At 38.9% G+C, this 19,515-nt stretch overlaps 1 protein-coding gene across 3 annotated transcripts in view; it reads right to left on the bottom strand.

The window, feature by feature from the left end:
* TXNRD1 (thioredoxin reductase 1) overlaps window positions 1-19,515 on the bottom strand; it is a 73,354-nt gene that overhangs the window by 18,898 nt on the left and 34,941 nt on the right. For all 3 annotated transcript variants that reach the window (XM_031462884.2, XM_031462886.2, XM_031462885.2), the window contains exons 3-11: window positions 19,237-19,359; window positions 17,735-17,807; window positions 15,321-15,440; window positions 8,427-8,569; window positions 7,911-8,026; window positions 6,347-6,572; window positions 4,025-4,117; window positions 3,349-3,425; window positions 1,885-2,041 (exon numbers count right to left, since the gene is read on the bottom strand). In XM_031462884.2, the coding sequence (XP_031318744.1) occupies window positions 1,885-2,041; window positions 3,349-3,425; window positions 4,025-4,117; window positions 6,347-6,572; window positions 7,911-8,026; window positions 8,427-8,569; window positions 15,321-15,440; window positions 17,735-17,807; window positions 19,237-19,323 (1,092 nt within the window). In that variant the 5' untranslated portion in view covers window positions 19,324-19,359. The remainder of the gene's footprint in view (window positions 1-1,884; window positions 2,042-3,348; window positions 3,426-4,024; window positions 4,118-6,346; window positions 6,573-7,910; window positions 8,027-8,426; window positions 8,570-15,320; window positions 15,441-17,734; window positions 17,808-19,236; window positions 19,360-19,515) is intronic.

The raw sequence follows: 19,515 nt of genomic DNA, 5'->3' as shown, positions 1-19,515 counted from the left end.
GAACATTCTCATGAAGCAGTGAATATATGTCATCAATTCAGAGGAAGGCACAAACACCCATGATTCAATTTGGGTTCTCTTATAATCTCATAACAGATTTATTTAGGCAGGGTTTATGTTAAGCTGAATTTTTCAGCTTAAGGGAGAGCTGCTCCTTTAGAAACAAGGAAGGCAGATGTGGATCCTCTCACGCTCTCAGAAACTGTGAACGTTCTCATCAATACAAAATTAAAGGGATTACACAGCTCTTTAAAAAAAAAACTTGTGTAACTCTTCCAAATACAATTAGTCTAGGTATCTATTGACATTTCAGCTTTATTTATTGTACTGAAGGACAGACTGGTGAGATTTCAAACTTAAGGACTGAACACCACCTGTTTATTTTCCCGTTCGGTAAAGCACTTTCCATATTAGACAAAAACAAACCAAAAAAACAAGCAAAAAAGGGAGTCCTTTCATTTCAGTTTACATTAAATTCTGCTGCTCATAAAAGCTTAAGGTACTTTAAGAAAGAATTCGCTCAACCTGGCAGATGCTAAGATATATTACTACACCCATACATGGAAGGATTTAACCAAAGTAGGTGGAAAGATCCATTAGATTTTTAGAATTTTGTGGTACAATAATTTCAAATTTATTTAGGCGCAAATTTTTGCATATTTGCCCTTTGGTTATTGTTATAAAAAATATCTTTCCATTTTAGGAAATCACAAATATAAAAGATTAAGAACAAACTAAATGCACCTCAAGCTACGTTTCTGAATATACTTTCTTAGTCACCATGTAACTCAATAATTTCAACAATACAAGACATAACTCACAAGGGTAGTTAAAAAAAAAAAAGAGGTAGTTAAGTTTATTCCAAATAGCAACATGAACCAACTACTATTCCCTGGATGATCAGACAACCTGGGATTAACCCCTTTTAACCTCAATCTTGTTAATTTCAAAATACAAGATTTTATTATGTTACAATCCAACATAATCCCAGGTACACTCAAAATGTTTGTCACAAATTTTACTAGCAGTACTGAGGTTTCCACTGCTGTCACTAACCTAAATCAACCCATGATGATTTATGCACAAGGAAAATGAGTCATGACTAAATTCTTCAATCAACATTTCCAGAATCCTTTAAAGAAAATACTTAGGGAAGGAATGTTGATAATGGGGCACAGGATATATGAGAAATCTCTATACCTTCAATTCTCAGTTTTGCTGTGAACCTAAAGTTGCTCTAAAAACAACTGTCTTAAAAAAAAATTGGAACATATTTCTTTTTTTGCCATCTAGTCCCATGAAACCCACCTAAGAGTTTCAATTTCCTATACTAACTTTTAAAACTAAAATATTAAATATTAATATTTTAATATTAAATATTAAATTAATTAAATTAATATTTAATATTAAATTAAAAATATTAATACACCACATTACACATTCCACGAGCAGAAGACCTATTTTTAGAAAGAATGGGGGAATAAAGTCTGACTTCTGGTTTAAGCAGCTCTGCACACTGACATTATTACTTAGAACCCCCAAATCCTGTCATAGCCTAGACACGTACCATAAAAAGATTTAGAAAATTATACTTGAATTGGCAGTAATAAAATTGGTGCAAAGTGTAACTATTATGAGTATATGGAACATAATAGTGCTGAAACTTGATTAATCAAGCTCATTTTGTTCTTAGTGTGATTCTAAGAGTAAAAATTTCCTAATAAATCACAAAGGAACAGCAGTCTTAACAATGATTCTTTGTCTGGAATACAGTTAATAAAGCGAACCTAGGATGCCACCGTCAAACCTCACAACCATCCCTACAGAGGGCGCCGGGAGCAGTATTAAAAACAGTATCCCGGTGGGTGGCAGCCACACGCTCACCTTGACGGTGGAGCCAGCGTACAGCCTCCGTGCAAGCAATCTTCCTGCCTGGATTGCTACTGGGGTGAGCTCCACCTTCCCCTCCAACACATCGCCAATGGCATAGATGTAAGGCACATTGGTCTGCTCCTCATCCGTGACGGGTATTTTTCCAGTCCTGCAAATTCATTCAGTTAAAATCATCATCAATTACCACTTTTAAGTAAGCAGAACAAAACCCCCTTTCTCCCAAAGAAGCCCAATACTGTGACCCTACCTGAGACCAAAGTTCTAATTTATTATCAAAGCAGCACCACCACCAAAACTCAGAGGAACCAAAAGCTTAGAGATTCTGGCTATTTTGAAAATCAAAGCAATAGGAGGAAAATTTTAAGAAACCCTAGAACAGGAGAACTAAAACACCGTGGTTAAGAATTATTGAGGATTCTAAATTGTTATAATCAGGTCTGTTAGTTGTTTCCTCTGCCATGTTGGAGAGCTATTTAACTCTAAGCCTCATTTTCCCACCTGTAAGTGGGAATAATGATAATAGAAATAAGAGTAAGAAGAAAAATACCACCAGTCTACCTTAAGGGGCTGTGAGGACTGAATGAGAATGCATATAAAACATTAGTATAACAGTCCATGGCTCCCAGTAAGTACAGAATAAACGTTAGCTATTAATATTAGACAAAATGGAAAACCCTGGCCTTAACTGGAAACAAGCTAGATGGTTATTAAGGTGGTGGAACATTTAGTCTGCTAAATTTTATTAGACCTCAACTCCCTTGTCTCTCCCACTCAAGGAAAAAATAATAATAATAAAGCAAAAATCCTCATACTAAGATTAAGAATCTCTTCTGAATAAATGTTATTCCTGAAAGGTGGGGGTAAAAAAAAAAAAAAACTGTCCTATTTTCAGTTTCCAAGGCAGCTAGCGGTTCACAGCACTTGTGTACTTGTTTTCACTTGGATATAAGAAAGGTGACACTGGGAAATACCCCACGCCACTCCTATAAGCAGACAACAGTCTCTATTATCTAGTATAGTCCAAAGGATTTTACCTATTAAAACCTTTAAAAAATCAGTTTTCAGACTTGTAACTGTCACTAGAAATGTAGTGACCACTCTATTACCATAAAACTTGGTAGCTTTAAATTAAACATGGTTCAAATCTACGTACTTCATGAAACTTTCAAAGCACATACCTGCAATTAACTGGGGAGGGGTCTTTTTCTGTACACATAAACATTTAAAGAAACAATATGCAAAGCAGGGTATCTTTCATTTAGATTTTGAAGAGGGAAAAAAAGACAAACAGGAAATACTGTGAGTGGCGCTAAAAGAAGAGTTTTCTAAGCTTAAAAAGGGATCTTGCCAACTATGGTAAAAGCTAACTTAAAAAATCTAAGACTCCAGTATTAATCAATCTTATAAATAACTAAAATAGTATTTAATAGGACATAATTAAGATTTTTTTCTTACTTTTCATTTATTTTTACCCCCACAGTTTCTAAGCCAATTTTTCTTGTGCAAGCATCTCTTCCGATTGCCAGCAATACCTGAAAAATTATTAATATATAGTGACTGTTAACAAAAAGGCTATGCATGAGTTATTTTATCATATTTTTCTCTGCTTATTAAGCCAATCTGATTCATTTTCCAGACCTGGAAAGAAATAATACATTAAGAAAATAATACAAGAGTTAAAACAAATGAAAATTATTTAAATTAAATCTTCTGAAGATGATAAAGTAAAAATCCTTACCCATTTCTTGTTAAGAAAAAGGGAGTGAACAATTCCTTAATAAATCTAGCCAAGTTTAGAGACAAAGACAGCATAGCCTATAACTAAATTATTTTAAGTGGTGAGCAGGGGAGATAAAAGAACATGGGGCAGAGAAATTCTAGCTCATTTAAAAGTGCTGACACTTTTTAATCACGATTTGACAAACAAGATTTAAGTTACAGTGGAGAAAATCTGAAGCCATCCCTGTAACCAAAACAAATTATAATATCACAAGTAATAAAGATGTCTTAGAACAGGAATAGAACCAAGGGTTTTAGAAATAGTAAACAGCCATTATTATTACTCCCCAGCAAATATCCAAAGAGCACATTATTTGCTTTCTGATGAAGTGTGACCGAGGCCCATTCTTACCGTGTTGTACTCTTCTTCGATGGTTGTGTCACCATTGGTGGACTTCGCTACCACCCTGAGTCGGCCTGGTGTCCCAGCTTCAATTTGTTCAACCTGTAAGAGTGATAAAGTCTTACTCCACAGTAAACACATGTGTCAAGAGGATAACTGTGTCTTCTCCTTCTGTCTGGTTAACCCAAAGTTAAAACACGAAATCTGGCTTTCACGTCCCACCTTCCTCATGTTAACATCATAAGGATGATATGTGATTCTTTTATTTACCGTCTTCTCACTGCTTAGTATTTGCTAGAGGGGTTTTCTTTATGATAGTTCTCAAACAGAACAGAGCTCAGAGAGAAACGTGGGAAAGGAAAAAGGCCAGAGAAAGTGCACTACAGTCTCTAAAATTAAACCAGTGACTTACTGCTTCTCCCAGGTTCCTACCTTCTAACTTACCCAGAACCATTAATCCCCTGGGGCTCACATTCATAGATTCGCTTTTGACTACAATGTTCAGCTTTGCCAGCAAAGAACAGACATGGGAGTAGGTCTGTTGTGATACAGTTAAGAGCTTGAAATCCCTAAAAATCATAAGGGGCATGGAGGTATGTTTCACAACTGGGGGCTGCCTTCAGTTGTTAAAGGTGTACGGAGAATGAGCAAGTCCTGGTACTTGTGCTGTGGCAAATGAGACTGAACACACTTAGCCTATTACACAATGAGGTCAACCGCCAAATCATCGGTTTCTGTAAAACATTTACTAGGAGAAAACCCATAAAATCATCTGCAAGTTCTACTCTTCCTGTAAAATGCAACACACTCTGAATGGGAAAACTGTGAAGTCCTTTTATTTTCAACATCAACAAATAGAAAAGATTTCCTTCTAAAATTCCCTTCATTTTTTAAATAGTGAAGCCCCTCTGAATATATTGAAAATCTCTTTCCTGTTTAATTTAAATTAAAATATTCTAATCTTTGGAAAAGAGTTGAATTGATTCATGGCTTAGATCTGCTTAAGAATAAGGGTCTCATCCCACCTCAAACTCCTTCCTGCCTTACTCACTTCTGTGTTCCAGTCAGGCCTTTTCTGTATCCAGAACACTTTCTGCCTTTGGAACAGTTTTATTCCACACAGCCTTTTTGCACATGCTATATTCTTTGTCCAAAATGCACTCTCTCCCTTCTCTCTGCAGAAGGTTCTTCCACTCACTCACTTTGTAATACAGCCAGCATTCACTTCCCGCCTTCAGGGATCAGAGACACCCTGGTAACCTGAGCAAAATGCTATGTATACAGACACAGGTTGATGTCACCTGGGATAGTCCACCACATTCTCGGAGGCCCACAACTCCCCAAATGTTAAGCTATTATAAAGGAAGACGCTGCTGTTCCATCAGCACAGCATACACATACAGCTGTCATCTTCCCATCATAGTCCTAATGCTAACACAATCCTCAGGAGAACTCTGAGATAGGTGCTATCTATTACCATCATTTTACAGAAGACACTGAGGCTCCGAGAAATTAAGTCATTCTCCCGAAGTCATATAGCAAGAAACTGGCAGAACAGTATTTGAACCCAGGTTATTCTGATCCCAGTGCTCATATTGTTACCTCTCAGCTACAAGAGATTCATGGTCCTGCAAACAACCTAAGTTACTAACCCATTAAGTTATTTTTTAAAAGACAGCAAAAATTTCTTAACTTTAACAAAATAGTCCCATCCTTACTTGCACTAAAGGAAACTATTAGTTTAAGATATGCAAAGTAATAGATTTGTCACTTTATCAAAACATTTGTGGTAATATTAACAAGTCCCAGATATAACTTGGCTTATTATTCAGCATTTTTGAAAGAAGATTAAATGAGCAAAAAAGGTCAGTCCACATAACAAAATTAAATAATCATTTCCAGGGAAGCCAGAATAATATAATGCACCTGTGAACTACACTGTATACCAAGGAGAAATGTCTTTTGAGAAGAAAAAAAAAGAAATCAGCCTAGTGTTAAAACTCTTATTTAAATCTCTGGTATGTAGAAAAAAAAGAAAGTATAATAGACCAAAAATAATAAAATAATGGAATGTATAAAGGGAAGCATTAAACAGAAGAGAACAAAAGGTGGTAAAGTTGAGAACGGAAGGAAGAAATTATTAATTTGCAAATAAGAACAAAAGCTATCTAGGTGGTAAGAAGGTGTAAGTTTATACACCCAAATCACACAAAGAATTACTCATGTTAGCATTCCTAATGGTTTATAACACCGAAAGGATGCTCCAATCATCCACCCCAACTCTTTCTCGCACAGTATAGAATCAACAAACCTCTAAGCAACCCCACTTACTTTTATCGGCACAAACTGCCTTATAAACTTGACACCGTGTTCTGCCATATGTTCACCAATTCTGTTGGCCATGTCCTGGTCAAACCCTCTAAGGAGAATGGATCGTACCATAACAGTCACATCTAAACCTATGCCAGCAAGAAATCCAGCACATTCCAAAGCGACATAGGATGCTCCGACCACCAGGGTCTTACCCGGGCAATAAGGTAAAGAGAAAAGATCATCACTGGAAAAAAAATTTAAAAAAAAAGAAGAAGAAAAGAATGAGAAAAATGTTCATATGTGAATAATGACCAAATCAAAGTAAACATTTTTACTTTCTTAAGAACAAGACACTTTTCAGATTAAAAGCATACAATTGCTACACGCATAATACTTGAGAAGTTTTTATAAGGTCTTAGACACTCCCTTTCCAGCCACTCAGTTCCTCTGGGAGTAGCTCAAGATCCCGTGGCTAACCACACAAACCATGTAACTCTGACATTAGTCCAACCCATGATCAAACAGTATTATTTTGTACTATTTGGAATAATTCTCCATTTATGCGTTTAGAAATCATACATTTGCAAACCCAAGTCCCCACCCCCAGCTCTCCCTGGTGGAAACCTGTGTTACTTCTCATCTACAATATTATCAAGAGTGGGGAGAGAGGTGGGAAAAAACTTTTAATGTATGGGTTTCGGAATATGAAAGCCAACTGTAAAAAAAGCAAAACATGACAAAATCTTCCAGGAGAGGAAGATACAAGACATGATAGATCATAAAAGCATCATCAGGGAGTGAGATTTTAAAATATGAGAAGGGAGACCATCCAAAGCCAGCAAGGACAAGAGCTGTCATCTGTGCTGCCCCAGAGGAGGCACAAAGGATAAAATCATATTATAATAAAAACGAGTAATTTACAACACAATCAGGAGCTCCTGAGCAAAAAGCAACTAAGAGGACCTATCTATCAACAATCTGTCTTAACAACTTAATAATTCAAAACTTCTGAACAACAATGTTTTGATGGGAAAAAATAAATCACACAGCAAAACCTTGCTTGACTCATTTATTTCAGGAGGTCCCTCTACATTGACACTGCAACCATTCAAAGAGCAATCAGTAAGGAAAAACTAGAGTTTAAGAAACCTAAATGGCGTGCTATCCCTCGAATTCTTTTAGCAACCACATAAGACATAACACACGTGATTCCAGTTTTGCAAAAAAGGAGAAAAAAGTACATATACATGTATCAATTATTTTCCAAAATGTGAATATCCATCTGGTTTTATACAGTATACATTTGTAATATATATTCACATATATAAATTTCAAATACAAATACTATAAGCATATATCTATGTTAGCGGTGATATTAACTCTGGGTGATAAGATGATCAACATTTAGTTCTGAATTTTTTAAATGTTCTCTTTTGTGAAATAGTTTTTCCTTTCTCTTTTTCCTAATCCCTTGCCCCTTTCAGCAAAAAACGTGGTGAAAAGCTAAGTTCCAGGAAAAGAATTAAATGGATTTGAAGAAAAAAAGACTAGCCCGTCTTTTCTTCCTGCAGTCTGTCCTTACCTGCTGATGCAGTATTCTCTGTCACCAGGGATATCCAAGTAACGTGGCCTTTCACCAGTGGCAATGAGGAATTTCTCTGCTGAATAAATTTTTTCTCTGCCTTTGTTATTTGTTGTCTACAAGAAATCAATGTAATTTTTAGTAACTTATCATCAAATGAAAAAGGCTGTTTACCATATTGTCCAATTTGATCCTCAGAAAAATCTGCTAATGCAGTAAGAAAGGGATATTAAGACTGAGTAGTTAAGAGACTTGCTCAAGGTGACAATGCCAGGAAGTGGCAGTCTTGGCTGCCAATACTCAAATCCAGGTAACCTGGCCTCAAATCCAGTCCTCTTAACCCTTTACTGCACCACCGTAAGAAGTGACTGCAAACCACCAAACTGGACGGTCTTGGTCACAGGGGCTATTACTTTTATTAGATAGAATAATCACCTTTTTCTTTTCCTCCCTGGCCCCCAACGAAAGCTTAAAAACACAAACAAAGAAAAGCTACTCAGGCTGTCACTGCTTTACCTTAATCTTATGAGGACCAACAAACTGCCCATATGCATTCTCATAGGTGACTTTCTTCTCCCGCAGAGCTACGCGGTAGCCCCAGTTCAAAGAGCCAATGTGGTTCTGCACAGCTTCTGTCATTCTTTCCCAGTCATGTTTAACTGCACAAGAAAGTAAGATAAAACGTTCAGCTTTCCCACTACCTGGCAAATATCATTTCTCAGTAACTATTTGGTCTAAAAGGACAAGTCCTTCATTTCAAGCACATAACATTTTCATCTTCACGTATTCTCTCCCTTTTAGAAAATGACCATGCAGCTTAGTGCAAAAATCCTGGCAATTCTTAAGACTAAAATAACCATACCCGAACTTTTTCTTCTTTATCTAGAGACCAACCAACCAATTTTACCTTGGATTGTGAACAGATTGTTCAGGTAATGAGGTGTGGTGAGGCCCAGGATTTTGTATGTGTAACAATCACCAAGGGATTCTGAGTAGCCAGGCTTGGAGTTACTAAACTGGTAACAGTATCCAGAGTAAGGGCTGGCAAACTATGGCTCCACCAGCCAAATCCAGCCAAACACCTTTTTTTGTAAATAAAGCTTTATTGAAATCCAGCCACGATCATTTACTTACATACTGTCTAGGGCTGCTTTTGTGCTACAATGATACAGTTGAGTAGCTGTGACAGAGACCAGATGGCCCGCAAAGCATAAAATATTTACTATCTGGCCCTTTACAGAAAAAGTCTGCTGATCCCTGGTTTAGATAGAGAGTTTTAAGAGTCTCTTTGGCCCCCCACAAAACCCCATCTCACCAGAGAGGAAGATCTTTTAAATTCTATCATAAAATTAATCCTTTGAGCCAAAGCACTAATATAACATTAAATTTCAATGGGTAAAAATCAATCCTTTGTCATTCATTCATTAATAATTAACAATGAATGGCTCCGGAAAAAAAACAGGACACAGGTAAAACATATTTTGGTGGTAGCAGGAAGGCAGGTTCTGGGGAAGCTGTGGTTTTGAAGCAAGGAAAACAGAATCAACATAAATTGAGAAGAACTGTCACAGAACTGAGAAGTGAGTCTTAGGGTCAGGGTTATAAGTAGCTTGGCGAGGCAGGAAGTGGTAAGATCAACTCTATGAGAACCAGTGGCCAGCCTCTGGAAGTGGGAATGACAGCACAAAAATTGGTTTGTGGCCAAAAGGAAGAAGAGAAGAAATAACAGAGATTCAATTCATAGAATCATAAAATGTCTGAACTAAAGCAAACCTTCAGGGATCCATTCAATAGTTTAAAAAAAAAAAGTTTTGACTGCGGCAGCCACCGTGGTCATGGACTAGGCGCTAGGGCATGGGGACACTGCAGAGAGCCTCGACCAACCTGTTGGTCTGACCTCCATCTACCACCACTTTAAGAAGACTCACTGTTTCCCCACCAGGAATAGAACAGAACCATGTAACTCACTCCCATGTGCCAATCGTCTAGCTGCAACAACTACCAACATTTTACCAATCTCATTACACATTCATCTCTTTTTGTACCAGGATACTTTAAGCGAATCCCAGACATCATTTTACTGGTCGTGGTTTTGGTTGTCACTGTGACTTAGGGATACCCAAGGGCCAGTGATTTTAAATATCCTTCACTATAGTTTGTTACAACTCAGAGCTATCTGGCCCAACGTGCCAATAACGCCTCCAGGGAGAAACAAAAAACAGAATCAAAGGAAGGATTCACTTCTGAAATTTTACAGTGGTAGGAGTCCTAAGCAGATTATACTCTGCTAATCCTACAGGAAAATAACATATTCTAAAAGAAAACATTAAACTATTTCAATGAGAGAAATTCAAATTCAATCATTAGACCTAATCCAACCTCAATTCTGTTAAAGCCTTCCTTTGTAACTGTCAGGCCCCACCTGACTTCTCCTTCTCCTCAAATCTCCTTTTCTCTACCAAAGTTCCTTCATCCCCTGGTACAATAGGCGGTCACCCATCACTAGTGTGATTATGCTCAGGTAGGAGAAATTTAAAAATTCCAGCCCACCAGTTTGGGATTCAGCACCCAGGACTCCAGCTGTTCCTATGGACCTGATCTTGCATTCCATTCTGAGAACTGAGTTTCTGTCTTGTAAAATCTTGTAAAAAAAACTTTTCTACTTTATATGTTACCAGTGGTAACTGGATCCTTGTGGACTGTGGGTGGTGATGTGCCCAGAACCCCAGTTCTCCAGGGTTGCCCTGCCTTCCAATAATACCCAAACCCACCACCTTCCTGCATTCCCAAATACTCAAATACTCCTCATCCCCACTCAGTCAACTCACTGGCAGAGCCCCAGCGTTTCCCCTAGGCCTCCTGCTTTGGCTGGCTTCGTCTACCAGTGGTAATGCAATGCTGAGCCTCTGCAATGTAGATTCCAGCTGGCTAGGCAGGACTTGTATTTCGCCCGGATGTCTTCTCACGTCCACCTCAGCAGCTGGACTCTCTGCTGCTTCTGATCTGCCCCTACCCACAACAGAGCAGGCCACATCCTTAGATTCACCAACAGTAATCAGGCTAACGAAGCTAACCAGCATCTTTACCTGCTCACCTGAACCTCAAGGCACCTGAAGGGACACAAATTATTTCCATTATATACACAGGGAAATGAAGGATGGGTGACCTGCACAGGGCCACACACAAACTCAAGGCCATCACAGCCACACCGTGTATGAATCATGTGTAGGTGTGTAGTGGGGGAATATGTACATCCAGAAACTCTGCAGGTCCCCGACTGCAAACCAATGACCTTGCTTTCCCTCTAGTGACAACAGGATTCTAAAACTTCCAAAATGCTTGACTTTTAAAGGCAAATTTACTTTTTGAGCACAGAAGAACTCAAACAAATAAACCTGAAAAAATATGAAACCAGTAAACCCTCCAGAAAGGACCGATTCACCCAGTTTATATGGCTCACAGCTCAAGCAATTTTTTTTAAGGCCTGAGACTTTCCCGGCACATTCTCAGCTTGGAGTTTTCACGAAAACGGCAGATCATGGCTGAGTCCTGGATGTGTCACTCCCCCGTCACCAGGCAGACTCAGCTGAGCTGCCTGGCCCAGGTCCCATTCCTCCCTCACCCTGCTCACAGCTATTTGCAGTGTCAGAGAAGACAGTCTTCCAAGAAAGCTGGAGCACTGTTCTTTGGTCAAGGACACGAGATTAGATGTGTTTTCATTTGAAAAATGAAGAATAAGCCTGCATGCTTCATCTGTTGGGAGCATGGATTAAGCAGCCTCTAAGGGGTTCTCATCTGAAAAATACACCTCTGAGTCTTTCTTCTTCTAAGATCCAATGACAAAGTAACTGGACTTTGTCTAAATCTACAGAATTCTTCACCACAAGCATTCTAGCACAAAAAGCAGGGAGGCAATGAGTGCTCCCTTAGAGGTGGGTCCTGGCTGGCCCGGTGGACCACTCCCAACACACCCAGCTCTGGTTCTCAGAGCCAGGCCACAGCTTGCTTCAGAAGGCCTGCAGCCTAAAGAGAAAAGAGAAGATAACAATAAAACTACCGGGCTTCCATTTAGGAAGAGTAAAGGGCTTTAAAGAGAGGGCACAGCTCTTCACCAGCTCTCGTCAAGAGACTTGGGGATTGCTGCTGCTCACAAATGAGTACAGGGGGTAGAAGGTATACAAACAGAACCTGGAAAAGGGGAAGAAACACAAAATAGCTGAAACTGTTAAAACTAGTTGAATAAATAATTTCTGTAAGGATTGGTCCAAGTGTTAAAACTCTGTGAAATTCAGGGAGCTTTTGCTGGTTTTACCGTGCAGATCTGGACCATGCTGGTAGTGGCTTCCTTATTGCCTCAATCACTGGTTCCTGACTATGTAATTTAGAAATAAATTCAACATACATAAGCATAGCCACTGCTTATTATGGCTACATGACAGCCACATACATACTCTTTTGCTGGGAAGTTGTGTCAATTCACATTATATTTCACCACCCACTCGGTTACTGAATTTATTAAAATTATATGTAGTTGGCCCTGTTAATGAAATTCACTCAGCAGAAGCCTGTACCTGTTTCTTGTCTTTTAAAGATTCTAAAGACCCACTATATATTTTTTCCTAAACATTTATAACCATATGAAGCTATTCTGTTCCACTGACTTCATTTTCCCTAAGAGTTGATAGTTTAAAGCAAACGTCAACTAGTTGATAGTTTAAAGCAAACGTCAACACACCAATTTGGGTATGAAACCTTATACAAGTGAATACAATTTTTATGACTCTAAGTTACAGCACTGTTACTTGTGAAGATTTAAGGGCCAGTGGCAATCAGAATGAAAAACAAAGTACATGGAAATATAACTGCATTAAGTCAAAATTTGCTTGAATCAACCTTATTTTTCCAACAAATTCTAGACTTTGTCAGATTAATATTCTCATTACATGTCCTTCTCTAAGAGGAAATTAACTTGGTTTAAATACACAAATTTCTATAATATCTGTGAATGTTTTTCTGCAACCCATTAGACAAAGAACCAAGAAAAGTACTTGACAGAGTCTACTCCAATTTACTGAAACTCTGAATGGAAGAATTAAAAGAAGCGAGTGCAGGGGGAAGGTTCAGAAACTAACATTTGTTGATGGGTATGTATTTTAATCACACTATTGTATTTAATCCTTACCACACAGGCAGTAAATAGCAAAGTCAGAATGAGGGCACAAGTCTATCTACTCTAACAACCTACCCGGTACGATGGGACAAGTGGGCAGGGGTGATTCTAGGATTCTAGGAAAAAAGTCTCACTGAGAACACTGGTGAAGAGCATGGAATGGTGGGGGTGGGGGAATCACAGACCTTAAGAGTGGTTAGAAAATAAAATGGGTAGTTCTTAGGTTTTCCTCCCAAAGACAGAAGAGAAATTGGAGCACAACCTACAGACCACACACAGAACTTACCCTTTCTGGGGAGCATGTGGTGAAGAGAGGTGCACAGAGACAGCAAAGGCTTCCATGTGTCCCTACAACAGCTCCCAAAAACTGCCCCTACAAAGGGCTGCCACTGAAGCCACGAGGGCTCGTGGTATAACCCCATGTGCTTTCAAGTCAGAAAGAACTCAGTCTAAATCTTAGTGACAACAATTTCTTAGCTGTGACATTCAGCTACTCCACTCCCCAGATCTATGGTCTTTACCTCCTTTCCCCACTTTCTTCCTGCTACTATCCCAAGAACCACACAAGGAAGTATCTGCAAGCATCTGTTCAAACTTGCCCTCAGCAAAACCGTGCAGCCTGCTAGGCTGATCTGCATTCCTCCTACCACCCTCACACCAAACCACCCAGAGTGTTCTGCCCGCAGTAACAGTCCTCACACTCTTCCTCACGGACTTCCCCCACAGGCACCTGCTCTAGCCACACTGGGATATCTGCTATTCTTCAAATATGCACCTTGTTCATTCTTCTCTCACCATCTAAATGAAGTGAACCTTCCCCTCCCCTCTGCTGATGGTTAAGGACACAATATCTAAGAAATCATCTCCAGTCACATCTTAAATCACACTCACCAAGCCCACCTCTGGGCTCCCGGGTACCTAGTTGGTACATTAATTACATCAGTACATCATGGAGAGCAGAACCTGTGTACCTACAGGATTTGTATCACTTATCTCTGTATTTCCCCAGCACAGACGCCAGTGGAAATAGGGAGGTGCTCACTAGTAATATACAACCTCACTAGCAGGATTTCTAAACTGTTTACTAAGAAATCTAACACATTAACTGAAGGGTGCCCCTGTTGTTATCTGAGTATATTAATAGGAGGAATTTCCAGAAAGGGAAAGAGTGAGTTAATGGCAGATCTTGTGAAGCATTCAGACCAGGGAGTAAACAAAAACTGGAGGGGGTCAGGGTGGGGAGGCAGAAGTAAGAATGGAGGCAGACTAGTAGGAGAGTATGTGTTAAATTCTTGTTCCATAGGTCAAAAGTCTGCTCAACTGCCCTTTTTGTTGGACAAGAGAGAAGGACACAGAGCAAGACATCTCAGAACTGAACAAAATTCCCAGTACTAGCCTCAGGTCTCCAAGAGTCATGGACAGAAAGCAGCTTTGTAAAGGTCAGAGGAGAGAGATATGACCCCGAGTGTAAGAAAACTTAAGTAAAAGCATCAACAAAGGCAGCATAACTAGCTTGAGTAAGAGCAACATTTTTCAAAGCATGTATTTATGCCTTTAAAAACGTATAAATTTAATAAACTGTTACTTAAAACTCAGAAAAAGCCACAAAATAAATTACCAGAGCTACTGGGTAGAAGATTTTCCCTTAAATGTCCCAAGTCTACAGATCTCAAAACTAAAATCAGGTAGGAGTTGTCGTTTCACTCTTCAAGGACACCGTGACCAAGGTAATTAATGAGCCAGGAAGCTGTGCCAGACCTTTTTGTTTTTCCAACAGATAATGCAGTCTACTTTCTAAAGTCAACAAATTCCTCTTCAACTTTTCTAGGGTTTCTAAGGCACTCGAAGTATTTTTAATCCAACAAGGACTAACTATTCCTTTCTTAACAAACAATCCCTCCAAGTATCAACTCATGAAACAGACTTCTTTGGCGAGAGAAAAAATTAACAGCATCAAAGCCCTTACGAAGCTCTGTATGATTATGAGAATTTATTTGGAAGAACTCTGGTTTTCTGTTATAGAAAGATACTCCAAATGCAGTATCTGTTCTTGCCATAATAGCTACGTGGCTAACATGACACAGGATAACTGCAGTGATTTTACCTACTTAAAAACAAACAAAAAAAATAGAAACAACTTTCAGGTTATTTGCTAGTCTTATAAAAATGGATGGTGCATTGCAAGACCCCAGCTCAAATCCCTCAAAAGCATGAGCAGAAGAGTGGCTTCCCCCACATACCGGTCTCCTCCACGTTCCACCCATAATTCCGAGAGTCTCGTAGGGCTTGTCCTAACAAAGCTGCTTGGTGCATCAGTTTTTTAGGTATGCAACCCACATTCACACAGGTTCCTCCGAGACCTGCAACAATGTTGAGAAATCAGTTTATAGCCTGCCCTACAATCCTCCACAGAAAAAGGCCAACGATTATTACCACTGTCAGGGAGGGGTAAATTTCCCCATCTACCACTCTTGAGTTCTTGTGGTTGGACTAATAATAAATTTGATGTAAGATAGATTAACAGGAGAAAAAGAAAATTTAGCTTGTGCACATGAAGGTGTCATAGAAATGGGACCTAAGAAGTGGCCAAAGCAGGCAGCTTTTATAACTTTTCAAACTAAGAAACAATACATGTTTGAGAACTGACAGGACCAAGAAACAGGATACTCAGTTGAAGAATCTAAACCATGTTTGTGCTTGGGACAGTAAATTATAAAAGCAACAAGGTTTATTTATATAGGCTTCTTAGCCCCAGATTCCCTATCTTTTGTGGTAAGGGTGTCCAAGGGTGTCCTTCTACCACCAGATGTAGGGAGTGCACCTTTCATGTCATTTATTTCCTGCTATCAGGGAGACAGAAGGTGGGTCACAATGTTTCTCTTGCATTGGCCATTTTCTTAAGCAACTTTAATTCAAAATAATCAATATGCCATCGTGCATGTTTTGGGGGCAGCCTGCCCTAAACCCCAACACTATTTTATTAAACATAATTTATTTGCCTAATGTGGTCAATACTGTTTATTCAAATTTATTCCTTAGTCTTGAGACATTTCTAAGTTCAGAAAGCCTTACAGACCAACTATAGTGAAATTATTCTAAAACAAAAATGAGCAGATTTCCACAACTTCCATATACTTAGAAAGAGTCAAAATTCATTGACTACTGGTAAAGATGTCAGAAACTGAATGCACACAACATTATACTTGCTACCAAATCTATGAAGAGAACTAACATAAAGGGACTATTGAGCTGGGCATGGGTGGACTGCAGTGGGTCTGGAACCACATGTAAAAGTTGGTGTACATGAGCATTTCTTCAAGGAGGTGGTCTACAGCCTTTGTCAATTCTCACAAAAGGATTCATGACACCCCTCCCCACCCCAAAAAGATTTAGTGTCTCTAAGCTTAAAGAACACGGTGATAGCTTGCTTCCATTAGAATAAAGTGTAGGCAGGAGGGGAGGTAGTCAAAACGGCACGAGTAAGAGTGCAAGATGGTAATGGACTTCAAGCTTACGAAACCTAGGCCCTCTGGGGAGAAAGCTACATGGGGTGTGAGCTCTACAGGCCAGAGTGACTCTGCCCAGTATGAGACACCTAACAAGTATTTGCTGAATGACTGAATTAGAAATTGTGACACTGTCTTACCCAGACTTCCTGCCTCCTTCTAATTTGAGCAGCTGGATCATTTTAATAAAATTTACCTATCATATGACGTCCCTCCTCAAAGGCTTCCCACTGTGTTTTGATTATCTGGTCCAAATTCCTCTTCTTGGCCTACAAGGACCTGTACAGTCTGACACTTGTCCTTCTCTCCAATCTTACCTCCAGCTCCTACCATCCATACCACAGGCATGAAGGACTCTTAACAACACCTACCCCAGGGCCTTTGTGTGTGCTTTTCTGTGAGAAAGACAGAGAAAAGTTGCCTGGAAGATTCTTCCTCAGCTTTTAGCACAGTTGGCTCATTCTTACTCTCTGACCTCATCTAAATGCCACCTCTTCAGAGCTCTCCTTTTGATAATCTTCTCAAAGTCAAATTCTTCTTTAACCCATTCCTCTCTATTCCACCAAATCATTTTTTCAGTACCAGGTATCATAATTCATAATGTTCTTCTGTTTCCCACTAGAATGAAAACCCCACAAGGGCAGGAATGTTATACCTACCATGTTCATTGCTATATCCCCATGGCCCTGTTTCATAATAAGTGTTCAAAAAATATTTGTTGAATAAATAAATAATGAACACAGAATTCACCAAGATGCAGAAGAAGCAAGAACTATCCATTAAGGTATGATTCCCGTTCTTGTTGGATGTAGGAGGTGGATGTAAAACAGAAATCTACAAAGAGTTTTAAACTTTCAGTTATTAAACCCCTAAGTACCAGTTTACTCATATATACACAGCTTTAAATCACCATTAATAGCTGTGGATAAGGCTTTGTATTATCTTAGCTCTGTGCCAAGGAACGGAAATTTTCAACATTTAACTGGGGTTCATTTTAACTTAGTGCAAGTAAAAGTAGTACGTGTCCGGTTTTGTGTACTTTTTTTAATTTTTAAATTTTTAAATTGGGTTTTAGAAGCCATTTAAACCAACACCAGGGAAAACCTCTGTTTGAACAAATTCATTTCTAAGGTATTTTAAATGCTTACCCCATCTAGTTCCAAGAGGGGTTGGAGTGACAAAATCCAGGACCATCACCTTCTTGTTATATTTGGCTGCCTCCTGGAAAATAAAATTATTAAAATGAGTTAGAACGGTTAATATGATGGACTGGAAATGGGCTGTTAAAAATTCATGCTGTTTTTATTAAGCTGTAAAACCTAAAGCATAACCAGTTATTAATACCTGGGAATCTCATATGCTAAGATGATTAGTGCAACTTCAAGATAAAAATTAAGCAATACTTAGTCACAAGTGTAGCTTTAAAGAAAACAGATTACAGCTGTAAAACTGTCAAGAGTCTGATGGAAACTCTAGAAACCTTTTACATAATTCCACTCAAACAATAACAAATTAAGCAATAATCTGAAAAATATGTGGCCATTTCTAAGCAAGTGGTAAAAGCCAGTGAAATAGATATACTGATACTCCACAGTCCCCAATTCACCCTGTACCCAATAAGATAATGTTTTTGTACCTCTACATTTTATCTAACTCAGTTTACAGGCAGAATACTGGAGAAGTTTTTCTTCTGAAATTGTTAAGATTTCCTAAAATGTTCATGTGAAGAGCCAATGGAGAAGTTGAAGATCTCTATAAGGTTTCCAAATATTTTAGGGAAGTGGTGACAACAGTCAGAAGTTCATTTTGCAGAGTATGCTTGATCTTTCCCAGAGAATTAGTTTTGTGTATTTGCAACCAGACCTCCAAAGGTGATGTGAAAGGACTGAGTCCATGTGTCCTTCAGTATTAAAAAAAAAACAAAAAAAACTAGGCTCACCCCTGAGTCATTTACAGCAAAGCACTGCTTGACAGCAGAGTGGCCTACTCCCAACTTGAACAGTTTCACTTTACTTTTCTTTACTGATTCACCACAAGCTATACCTTAGAGGAGTCCAGCCACCTCATCTTTTAAAAGAAACTGCTGGGGAGGAATGGCAGGCCTAAGGGCCCCTCACATATGGAAAATGTTCAGGGCCAGGAGCCCCACTCCTCACTGCCCTTGTTTGTACACCCTCTGCCCCACCACCCCCAGGCCACAGAGTTAGTGGACTCTTAGCTCACCTCATATACACAGAAGGCAAGCACTCTTAATAATTAAGTCTAAGAAATCCAACTGCTCTCCATCTTTCTATTGGGGAGGTGGGTTTGTGAACAGTGAAATCATCAAAGAGGAAAAACCTAACAATTACATTTATAAAGAATAAAAATGTATTTATTTAATTTCAAGCCATTCCCAACATAAACCCCTTATCACCTTAAAAAATCAAACTTAAAATAAATAAAAATGTGTCCCAAAACACTGGGCCCAATATTTTTATAAAAAGAACATATAGCTCAACCTGGGAAAATGTCCTTTATCATGCCCTGCCCAAGTTAACATACACATAATGTCACAAGAGTAGCTCAAACAAATTCCACCAAGAACCTGAGAACTTCGTCAGGGATGTGACTTCTCTACCCATATCCCAGAGCGCATGAGGAGCCTTGCCTTAGCCGCTGCCAGTCCTCCTGAGCCTCCTCCGATGATGATGAGGTCATAGTCATAGGACTCGGGGAGATCCTCAGAGCCATTCATTTTCTGTAGCTTTTGAAGTCTGTCCTCCTGATAAGACTAAAGAAAAACAATGGAAGGGAAAATAATTTTACTTAAAAGCAACAACGTCTGAAAAGTTTTGTGAGAAAACCCTTCTTTAAAGAACAGCAAAAGGGGAAAATATTGTTTGGTTTATACTACAGCACACAACTAGAAATGTTCAGCCTTCCCTCA

Source organism: Camelus dromedarius, chromosome 11 (genome assembly GCF_036321535.1).
Source record: "Camelus dromedarius isolate mCamDro1 chromosome 11, mCamDro1.pat, whole genome shotgun sequence".
In the NCBI taxonomy this organism is placed as follows: Eukaryota; Metazoa; Chordata; class Mammalia; order Artiodactyla; family Camelidae; genus Camelus; species Camelus dromedarius.
The sequence above is the reverse complement of the archived record's forward strand: the minus strand, read 5'-3'. Positions and strand labels throughout refer to the sequence as shown.